The sequence below is a fragment of the Bos taurus genome, chromosome 9 (genome assembly GCF_002263795.3).
Source record: "Bos taurus isolate L1 Dominette 01449 registration number 42190680 breed Hereford chromosome 9, ARS-UCD2.0, whole genome shotgun sequence".
NCBI classification, from domain to species: Eukaryota; Metazoa; Chordata; class Mammalia; order Artiodactyla; family Bovidae; genus Bos; species Bos taurus.
Window position 1 is genome coordinate 73,471,012 of NC_037336.1, and position 12,049 is coordinate 73,483,060.

Below are 12,049 nucleotides of genomic sequence, written 5' to 3' on the forward strand. Positions count from 1 at the left end.
GACAAGAATACTGGAGTGGGTTGTCATGCTATCTTAATTTTTCCTACTAACCTAATAATAGATATCCAAAATGTTGACCTACAATCAGTTATATATGTTACAGCTTAATCTTATCCAAATATAAGGATTATATTATCCTTATATTATAGGATATATAAGGATAATATTATCCAAGTATAATATTAATATCTGTTTTTGAATCATTCACAATTTGTACTTCAAGAACACCATTAAATTATATATAAAACCACAGATGTCAAATTTCAACTAGACATTACTTTATTGCAAAGATATTGTAAAAGTAGTTATTTTAAAATATTAATTAAAATAAAATTTAATATTATATAATAAAGAAAATTCATATTTTGGACTATACCGAGAATATAATGACTTAATGTATTATAATTATCCCCAACATTTGCAAAGGAGTGAACAATTAATAATGATACTAGACAACCAAAGTTTTAATTATCAGGGGTCTTCCTAAATATTAAAATTGAAAACAAACACTTCATTTCACCACAGGTATATATGGCTACCTTCTTCAGTTACTTCATGAAATAGGAAATACAAAGTCTAAATTAGTAGTGTAGCAGACAGTTTAATGTTTTAAAAACACAGGCTCTGGAGTTAGATAGTCTGGCGAGTGACATCATTTTATCAATCGTGTGAAGTCATTCAACTTAATTTCCCTGGGCATCAGTTTTACCATCTGCAAAATGAGGATAATACGGGCATCTACCTTGTGAGGACTGGGGAAGACTGTAAAGATAACGTATGTAAAATGATAATTAGAGTAGGGAATACTTAATAAATAAACAAATAAATGCTTGATTTTATTTTTATTTTATTTATTTTATTTTTATTTATATTTATTTATCAAGCAGAAATTCTTGATAAATGTTAGCTACCATAACTACTACTATTATTATTAGACCCAAATTTACTAATTGATCATATTGATCATGGCTTTCATTCTTTATTTTTATAAAATGTGAGGGTGGATAATTCTGTTCTATGGATTTACTGCACATCAGTAATATGACAGGTTAGGTATAGGACCTTATAAATAAACACCATGGGCTTATTGTTACTAGGCAAGTTCTATAACAAAAATTTTATAGGAATGTAAAGGTATATATCACATGAACTCTGTAAAGCATGTCACAATGTGAAAAATACACCTATCAACAATGACCAACAGAGGTGATCATTAACAAATATGAATTCTATAAATAAAATCATGTTTAGTGTCAATAGCAGGTTGCTTTTCAGTCCAACTAAAATTCTCCCAGAGGTTTAATGAACTACTTAGGAAGTATAAAAGATCAGAAAAGCACATGATTCTGATTCCTGGGTTTCACAGCCCTGTTCAACTTGGCACACAACAGATGCTCAATAAAGATCTGCTTTGTCTCAAACACGATGATGGAAAAGCACTCCAGAGTTAATGCTGACTCAGAGGACATACTGCCACCTAGAGAAAAATTAGGCTCATTACCTGGAATTATTATATAATGCTGACAACTCTGAAAATTAGGCTTGATTCTACACAAAATACTACATGTATATTCAATACGTGTCAGCATGCTGCCTAGGTACCGCTTAAAAAAAAGACAAATAAGCCTCCAACTCTACTTCCCACGAAGTACAGATAATACAAAAAAAATCACATATTTCACAGAGACAAAGAATAAATGGTTTTGGAGGAACAAAAAAAGGTTTGCATAATAGACAATCAAAAGCTAATATTTCAGGAAATCTGCTAAAAAGTTTAGTGTAGCAAATGAAAGCATGTATTCCAAGTCCAGACTGTATGGATCCAAGTCCTGGTTCCCATAAAACAGGGATAATTATGGTACCAACCTCATAAGATTATTGTGAAAACTTAAAATAAATACATGTAAAGTGCTTAAAATAGTACCAGGCCCATGCAAATGCTTTGTATCAGATGTAATTACCATTAAATGTAGAACAGGATCCTACATTCTGAGGTAGGCAAGTATTGATTAATAACAGAACATTAATTGCTAAAGTCTAGCTTCATAAATTTAATTCAGGAGAAGCCGTTTCTCTGACTAGTACTCTGTTATTATGGGAATCCTAAAAGTACATTATTTGTGGTACATTGTGACTAAATTTTGTATTACTAGATGATTAACTCTTTCAACATCAGGCAAATACAACTGCCTTCTGAAAGTAAAAATCATATTTCTTACCAAAAAAAGCAAAAAGTCAGTAGAATGAAAGACCCAGAAGACCACAACCTGAACATATGCTTAACAGGGAAAGATGCTTGCTGACTCTTCACAGATTTTGCTAGAACTGAAAGATGGATGATACATTTAGCTACCATTGTGGTCTCATTCACAGCTTATTTAGCTGATAAAAAAAAAAAAAAAAAAAAAGAACTTGCTCCATTTTCCTTGAAAATTGCCTAAACGTATCAGCAGCTCTGATAAATACTATTTTAAAAAATCATGTAACTGTTTTAGATCTTTCAATTTTAATATCATGAAAACACTTATGTAAAACTACATGCAAACTTTATTTTCAGGCAAGAAAATTTGAGCAAAATAGTCTTGTGTTAAAAGATAAATAAAATATAAGGCAAAACTATAATAGGTCAGTAATAAATGCCATAATTTTCACTGAAAAAAGTTAAAGACTTCATGATTCTGGCTTGTATTTAATGAGTAAATTAGAGTCTGAAACAACTTTCCTTTTTTTCATGGTTATATATCATTTATGAGAACTGTGCTAAATCTTGAATTGCTTGAGATTACATAACTTTTTCCTAAGATGCTTCTTTTTAAAGATAGGCAGTGATGAGTTGGGAAAATGTGTTGAAGTCTTTTGAGTTTTGCTCATAAAGATAAGTCAGTATATCAAAAACAAACTGACACTGCAAAAATAATTTTAATATGTGTATTATTTGGACATTTAAATTTCTCAAACACCATGGAAATCCCTCCTCTACATTAAGACAGTGTGGAAATAACATGATGTTCTTAATTTTATGCATTTATTTTCTAAAACAACTGAGCTAGAAAGATATAAAAGGAAAAGGCTGACTAACAGAAAGAAAGAAAGTAAGAGAAAAAAAAAAAAACAAAAAACCCTGTTTTCAGTTTCATTCCAAAGAGATGCTATCAGCATATGAAAACATAAGTTCCCATAAAGTCAAGTGTATACTGGTTGGATGAGCATAACAGTCTATTTTATCTTTTTTGTTTTAATATGGTACTTATCAACTTACAAAGTACTTTCACAGTTCCTATCTCATGGCATCTTCACAAATAACTCTCTGAGGCAGGACAGGTAATAGCAGTAGTAGTAGGACCACAGCCCCAAATCAATGTGAAAGGTGACTGCAGCCGTGAAATTAAAAGATGCTTGCTTTTCAGAAGAAAAGCAATGACAAACCTAGACAGCGTATTAAAAAGCAGAGACATTACTTTGCCTACAAAGGTCCATATAGTCAAAGCTATGATTTTCCAGTAGTCATGTACAGATCTGAGAGCTGGATAATAAAAAAGGCTGAGCACCGAAGAATTGATGCCTTCAAACTGTGGTGCAGGATAAGACTCCTGAGAGTCCCCTGGACAGAAAGGAGATCAAATCAGTCAATCCGAAATCAGTCCTGAATATTTACTGGAAGGACTGATGCTGAAGCGGAAGTTCCAATACTTTGGCCACCTGAGGCGAAGAGCCAACTCACTGGAAAAGACCCTGAAGCTGGGAAAGATTGAAGGTAGAAGAAGGGGATGACAGAGGATGAGATGGTTGGATGGCATCATGGACTCAATGGATATGAGTCTGAGCAAGCTCCGGGAGATGATGAAGGACAGGGAAGCCTGGCAGTCCATGCAGTTGCAAAGAGTCAGACTCAACTGAGCGACTGAACAACAACAGTAGGACCATTCACTAGACAGGGAAATTGGAGCATCAGGAAGGCTTGTGCAAGATCACCAAAGAAAGAGAACTGAGCCTAAAACCAATGCTTTCAAACACTTGGCTCTCCCTACATATGCTTCTAGAATGGACTCCTTAGTCTAAAAACCTACTGTTGAAAAAATAAATGGACAAACCTAATCTAATGATGAACTTGTATCAAAGACAAAAAGTAAACTGAAGAAAAAAGATAAGGGTGGAGGTTGAAATTGCACTTGTAGTGAAAATTTCAAAAGCAAATTAGAAATTGAATGAAAACTGTTGTGAAACTCCTTAAGAGTTTGAGGAAATAACTGTATACCTATTTCCTGAATAACAGTCCCAATTACAAAGTAATGAGGTGTAACTCTTCTTTTTTCTGTGAAGATTAAAAATGTATAAAAGAAAGACCTGTCTCAGGACCTATGTTTGAACTAGACAACAAATTTGGACACTGGATGATTTGAGAAATCCACTTGTCTTTTCCTGTGATCAGGCAGTGTTGACTTTTGCTAAATTGATTGTAACAGTAAATGGTATTGTGTTGTTTAACAATTCACCATTAGTAATAGTGTTCTGTAAATCTGAATATGTGTTACAGAAATTCATTATTTCTTCTCTGTAAAATTCTTTAAAACAAGATAATCTCAATTTTACATATATTCTCTAACTCACCTATAAAGAAATAAGATTCATACTATGATCAAAACTTCAGGTTTACAGCTTAATTCAATTGTCTAACAACTTAGCACTTATCACAAACATTAACCAACTCACACTGTGTTAATGTAGGAAGCTTAACCACTTGCATTTCACTAATTTAAAATATTCTGTCCAAATAGTTTCACAACATTATCTAAATGCATATTTATATATATATGTACTTATGACATTGTGTGTAAATCATCTTAGCAAAAATGGTGAATGGTATCTTAAACTAAAGAGACTATGCTATGCTATGCTAAGTCACTTCAGTCATGGCCGACTCTGTGCGACCCCATAGACGGCAGCCCACCAGGCTCCCCCGTCCCTGGGATTCTCCAGGCAAGAACACTGGAGTGGGTTGCCATTTCCTTCTCCAATGCATGAAAGTGAAAAGTGAAAGTGAAGTTGCTCAGTCGTGTCTGACTCTTAGCGACCCCATGGACTGCAGCCTACCAGGCTCCTCCGTCCATGGGATTTTCCAGGCAAGAGTTCTGGAGTGGGGTGCCATTGCCTTCTCTGAAAGAGACTATAAAAACCATTTATTGTTGTGTAAGAATTAACATATGAAGAAAATGGAACTGCAATTTTGAGAGTGTCAACACTATCAATACCACACAGAACAACGAAATCCTAATTTCAGGTCAGAAATTAAGGAAATATATGAACAACAGAATAAATGCAAATGATTCTAATAATGCCATACTATTTCTTAAAAACGTATTCAAAGTCTATTTCCTTATTATTTTCCAAAATTAAAGAATAGTGTGATTTTAATGTAGAAAAAGGCATTTTTGCTGAGGCTTGACTTTTTTCCCTTCCTTTTTTAAAGTTTATTTTTAATTGGAGAATAATTGTTTTACTATGTTGTGTTGGTTTCTGCTGTACAATAAAGTCAATCAGCTCTAAGTGACTTTTTTGTCTTTTTTTTTATGTTAAGAAACTCTCAGAAAATCATAACTTATTTAAACTGTGCTTCAGTTAAAAAGAAAACAAAGAATAAGAAATTAACTCAATATTCAAGTAAAAACATTACAGATTCACATACCCTAAATGTTATTTACCTTTTAATGTTAGAGATATTCCCAAATTGTTTTTAGGTGAATTTTATTTATTTAAATTGATCTATGAAGAGAATGATGACCACCATTCTATGATTACAATACAAGAGCACAACCATTAGGTATACTTTTGATGATATTTAAATTCCATAATAAAAATGCTCATGACAAAATAAAATGTTATAATAATATGATCTTTTTTAAGCTGCTTGGCCTTCATAATACTTTCAAGAGAGTTTTGTTAATACAAAGAATGAGTTTTCACAGAGCTCATAATTTCTAGTTCAGCCTAAATGTAAAGGTTACTCTAAATATTCTCTCCTTATCAAGCAGTGGACTTACCATGGAAATCATAAATATACAGGAGAATTGGCTCATTCTGCCCAAATGCACAAAATGCAACCATATTTTCAAGTGGATGATAAGCAATGTCTCGAACTGGTGACTTGAATGGCAGGTCAGAATACATTGCTACTTGCTCTCCTAAATAAGAAAAGACATTCAATAATTTGTACTATCTCAGATATTTCTCATTAGAAGATTATCCTGCAACTCATCAAAAAAAGCTTTATGGTTAGTAATAATAAACCTCATGCTATTTACAGGAAAACCTTAAATACCTATAGTTGAGCTGTTGTTGTTTAGCTGGTAAGTCATGTCCGACTCTTTTGCGACCCACTATATTAAACAATTATTTTTCATTCTCTTGGCCTTCCTTTTTCTTCTTTTTGGTCCAATGTTTTGATGGAGTTTCAAGGCACAAACTAAAGACAAACAGCTTGGAAGTAGAGATCTGTAGAGATCTGAGATCTGACAGAGGGGAGCAAATGCCAGCTAAGAAACAACTCCAGGGAGAACTACGGGAGGAATATCAGGACTAAAACTAAAGAAATTATCTGGCTGGGGGAAGTTTAGTGAGGAATTAATTTTTCTTTTTTTTTCCCCAGAGGCTGTTTGATGTACCATCTGCTTTAAACATATATATATATATACATATACACATACACACACACACACACACACATACTATTAATGTGGAGAAGCAATGGTACCCCACTCCAGTACTCCTGCCTGGAATATCCCATGGACGGAGGAGCCTGGTGGGCTGCAGTCCATGGGGTCGCTAAGAGTCAGACACGACTAAGCGACCTCACTTTCACTTTTCACTTTCATGCATTGGAGGAGGAAATGGTAACCCACTCCAGTGTTCTTGCCTGGAGAATCCCAGGGATGGTGGAGCCTGGTGGGCTGCTGTCTATGGGGTTGCACAGAGTCGGACATGACTGAAGCGATTTAGCAGCAGCAGCAGCAGGATACTATTAATGACTACAGCAGAAGTTTTGAAAATCAGAACTCAAAAAGCAAAGAAGAAAAACAAAATCCTAAGTGAACTGATTAGTCAAAAACGCCTAAAGGGAGAGATGAAAATAAAAAAGATGCTCATTAAAGAAATCTTAAAGTAAATTTTATAAAATTCTTTCTATTGCTAAACAAATGTTTATGAAGTTTTGGCTTTTCTTCCAAAAAAGCAAAATGAAGCACAAATGAACTATCCAATGTAACATTTTATTGAAAAAGTTGAATTATAGTAGTTCAGGTAAATGGCTATTAAGTTTCAAATATCCAAAACTCTGACAGGAATATGTTTGTTTCTAATAAAAATGAACTGTAGATGGTTAACCATTTGTATACCTAGTTGAACTCTAAATTCAGTTCATAACTGAATTTTGTATTACAGTCCCCATTAAATACTTCTGTGAGATCAACAATATCTCATTACCGGCAAGGAAAGAATAAACCTTAAATTATAATGCAAAATTCTAAATCTATGAAGATATCACAACCATAAAGAACAGAATTAATATAAATTCGGACTGTAGTTGAATTTCATTACCAGCTTTCCAATTTTGAAAAACATAACTGAGAACTTAAAATCAGAATTTCCTTGAAAATTATTCTATAAAATGGCAGTTTTTATACTTCATCAAAAACAAAACAAATCTTTTTAAAGTTCAATGAAATGCTATTTACCTGTTTCTGGGTTCCAAACATATACTATACCATCCTCACTTCCAGCAAAGAGAAAAGTCCCACATGGTGTCAAAGTGCTATGAATCTTCTCTCGATAATTTGCTGCACCTACAAATTTCCTTGCTGCTAATCTAGAAACCAAAAAGATTTTATAAATGTAACTTGTCTTACCCATTTCAATGACTAGTGGTAGAAAAACTTTTCAATACTTCATTTGCATTTGACAAGAAACTTGTGAGAATCTGTTACACAGGATACATTCCATAATGGATAGAGAATAAAGTAGAGGGAGTTCCTGAGCTCAGGGAGCTTATAATTTAGCAGGAGAGAGAAGAAATGCACCAAAGAAGAATAGAAAGTGAATGTAGAAAGTGCCACAAAAGAAGAACAGAAAAAGTTCTTTGCAGATTTGTATAAGAGAGAGAGATGATTTCTAGCTATGGAGCAAAGAAGATGCATTTGAATTGGTAACTCAAAAACAAACAGAATTTTTATATTCTTATATTTTTTCCATGTGAAGAAAATTTTAAATCAATGAATACTTGATTACTGCAGAAATATCAGAAAAACCATTATTGAATCATCTATTAAATATGGCATGTACCCTTCTGGGCTTTTAAATGTGTGAATAATAATAACAGCTAACATTTTCAGTGCTTATTATGTGCCAGGTGGCTCAGACAGTAAAGAATCTGCCTGCAATGTGGGAGACCTGGGTTCAATCCCTGCGTTGGGAAGAACCCCTGGAGAAGGGCATGGCAACCCACTCCAGTATTCTTGCCTGGAGAATCCCATGGACAGAGGAGCCTGGCAAGTTACAGTTCATGGGGTCACAAAGAGTCAGACATGACTGAGAGACTAAGCACAGCACAGCACAGGTACTATTATCATCATTGGTTTACAGAGAGGATATTACATATACTGCTCTGTTATTTGCTTTTTTCAGTCAACAATGAACCATGAATAATGGCCTTTCATGTCAGAAAATAAAAATTATGCATTATCATTTTAATAGGCATATATCATTGTCTAAATGTATCTTAAGAAATTTTCTATTGTTGGGTAACTCTTAGGATATTTCCAGTATCTGAAGAATTGATGCTTTTGAACTGTGGTGTTGGAGAAGACTCTTGAGAGTCCCTTGGACTGCAAGGAGATCCAACCAGTCCATTCTGAAGGAGATCAGCCCTGGGATTTCTTTGGAAGGAATGATGCTGCAGCTGAAACTCCAGTACTTTGGCCACCTCATGTGAAGAGTTGACTCATTGGAAAAGACTCTGATGCTGGGAGGGATTGAGGGCAGGAGGAGAAGGGGACGACAGAGGATGAGATGGCTGGATGGCATCGCTGACTCGATGGATGTGAGTCTGAGTGAACTCCGGGAGTTGGTGACGGACAGGGAGGCCTGGCGTGCTGCGATTCATGGGGTCGCAAAGAGTCGGACACGACTAAGCAACTGAACTGAACTGAACTGAACTGAAGAGTTATCCAACATGTTTCCCCTAGCATGAATATGACTTCTGTGAACAACCTTGTGTGTGTATGTGTGTGTATACACACACTCATTGCACTGTTTCACAATTATTTTCTTAACATAAATCCCTAAACCCAAGGTTACTGGGTCAAAACTTCTGCTATTTCTGTTAATTTAAGTATTGGCTTGGTCAGAAAGTTCATCAGGGTTTCTCTGTAAGGTGTTATGGAAAAACCCAAATGAATTTTTTGGCCAACCCAATACTTTACATCTATAAACTAGTTACTACCCACAAAACACTTACAAGGATGGTGTAGTACTCTTCCATTTGTGTGAGGAGGAAAAGAGACTTCTCAATTAGTTTAAGGGATGGAACAGGCAGTATTTGACTATAAGCAGTTTTCCTCCAGGGCCCAAGTGTGATCATGGGCTGAATAGTATACTACTTAAAAAGAGAACAACTAAACTCTGCAGGCCTGGACTTCTAAAATCTGACTCAAATCTCTACATAGTCTCTCAGCATTCCTCAGCAAGAAACCAAAGCTCATATGGACTAACTCACTCTGCTTTGAACACAACTTCTATTATCCCACATCCTGACTTTATTCCAGGCTTTCTATCCTAGAGAGGACACTGCCATCTTATCTAAATTCTATCCACCCTTCAAGATTGAGCTCAAAGACCAGACTCTCCATAGAGCCTTGAACATAAGGCTTTAATAAAGCTTCAGCTTCACTGTTACCATGAAAAACATAATCCTTTTACTATATATTTATATTCATTAAAAGATACTTATGGAGTACTTGCTACCTTCCAGGTATGATGTTGGGTATGATGTACAGAAAAAAAAAAAAAGAATAGCAGATTCTATAACAGTCCTTGAAGATGTCACACTGTAGGCTAATTAAGTGTTTTGCAAGTTATTTTGGAGAGTACAACTACATTCTAAACTCCTGATGAACCAATTCTGCTTATCATTCTCCCACATCATCCATGCCACTGTTATGCTAGTAAAAAGCCCTCTTATTCAGGCATGACATTAGATCATATTACTATGCTAACCAATATCACAGAGATAAAAGATAGTCCATGGCAGAAGTTTCTCCTTTTTTAAAGTGAAAATAAAAAGTAGTTGACTACATCTCAGCTTCAAAACTATTCACATTTGTGGTTAGATAATTGTTGTAGGGGCCTGTCTCATATGCTGCAGGATGCTCATTATCTCTGGTCTCTATTCACTTCCCAGGTGGCTCAGTGGTAAAGAATCCACCTGCCAATGCAGGAGTAGCAGGAGACATGGGTTCAGTCCTTGGGTAGGGAAGATCCTCTGGAGGAGGCAATGACAACCCACTCCATCAGTCCTGCTGGGATAATTCCAGGGGCAGAGAAGCCTGGCAGGCCACAGTCCCTCGGGTTGCAAAGAGTCAGACACTACTGAGTGACTGAGTAACAATCCACTAGATACTAGAATAAACATTTAAGTGTCTCTAGACTCTGCCAGAGGTCCCCTGAGGGACAAAATTCTCTAGTTGAGAACCACAGCTGCATTGTATAAATATGAATTAAATAATTACTTACTCTATGAGTGTTTAACCTGCAAATACTGAAATATACTTACATTCGGAGATCCATAATTCTCAAAGTACTGTCTTTGGTATGAATTAATAAACGTTTTCCATTGGGATGAACCTCCAAGTAACTTATCGGGATTCCCTTAAACTCACTCTCTTTAATTTCCTAAAATGAGTTTAAAAAGATTATGTAATATCACAACTACAAATTTTGTCTAAAGTTAAGCCCTTTTAAGTGTACAAATTTAATTTTAAGAGGTCGTTTTTAATTGCACAGTGCAAGATGTTTTAAAATTGTTAGCAAAATTATTCCAAGTAAGTTCAAGTTAAGGATGAAAATAAAGCTGATAAAATGTAGTTTTGGGCTGCTAAGTAACACTATATTTAATTAGTGTTTTTGTAGTATAATCTCAGAGAAGAAGCACTTTCTGCAAACACATCTTTTATTACTACATTGTCTGTTTATCATCATATAAGAAATCTCAATTTCTAAGTTCAAAATTAAGTACAGAATTAGCTCTCAGTTCTATTTCAGTTTCAGATTATTTCTTCATACATTTACCTCCACTTGTCCTGAAAAAGATAAGTTATTAGCATCTTATTATGAAACAATTTAGATTGTAATTTTTAGGTTTTTTTGGATACTTAAAGCAGCTAAATCTTCTGGTTACAGAAGAAGTCTGTAAGTAGACCTTACTACTGATGTCAAGAAAGACAAACACAGAAGGAGAATCTGCCTGAACAAGCCATATATAAATAAGGACAATTTCCAAAATCCTTCTTATTTGGATTATCAGGAGAAAGAAAACAACTGCAAATACAAAACTGTTTAAAGTCTGAAGAGTCAAGAGAAGGTCTGCTTTACCCTGCAGTCAGAATTTTGAATAGCATTCTTCTCCCTCGAGGTCCCCTTATTATTTTGCTCACTTCTCCTAGAGGGTCTCCTCTTCAGAGGTGGGTTGGCACCAATACAAGTGGGGTACAAACTGCTATAATCCTAATATCAGCAGTAGAATCTCTGGTTCTGCTGTTTGGTGCTGAAACCTGCTGTCAACTACTTTTTTACAAGTTCCAGAATAAAGTCAAACACTGACACCACAGATGGGGATTTTACTGAGCCCAACTACAATGATGTGGAGGTGAAGATGCACTGATGAAGTTTTGAGCAATTGGAGCAACACTTACACAGATGCAAATGTGCAAAATCAAAAACAAGGCTGCATAACAGGTGTCACGAATAAATTCGAGAAGAGAGTTGGCAGATTTAGTGTTTGTAG

At 35.0% G+C, this 12,049-nt stretch overlaps 1 protein-coding gene across 14 annotated transcripts in view; it reads right to left on the reverse strand.

Moving 5' to 3' along the window:
* AHI1 (Abelson helper integration site 1) overlaps nt 1–12,049 on the reverse strand; it is a 219,379-nt gene that overhangs the window by 141,362 nt on the left and 65,968 nt on the right. For all 14 annotated transcript variants that reach the window (XR_009495858.1, XM_059889903.1, XM_005210982.5 and 11 more), the window contains 3 exons: nt 10,820–10,938; nt 7,728–7,858; nt 6,039–6,179 (listed from right to left, as the gene is read on the reverse strand). Coding sequence is in view for 13 of the 14 variants with exons in the window: in XM_059889903.1 (XP_059745886.1) it covers nt 6,039–6,179; nt 7,728–7,858; nt 10,820–10,938 (391 nt within the window). In the remaining variant the exon portion in view is untranslated. The remainder of the gene's footprint in view (nt 1–6,038; nt 6,180–7,727; nt 7,859–10,819; nt 10,939–12,049) is intronic.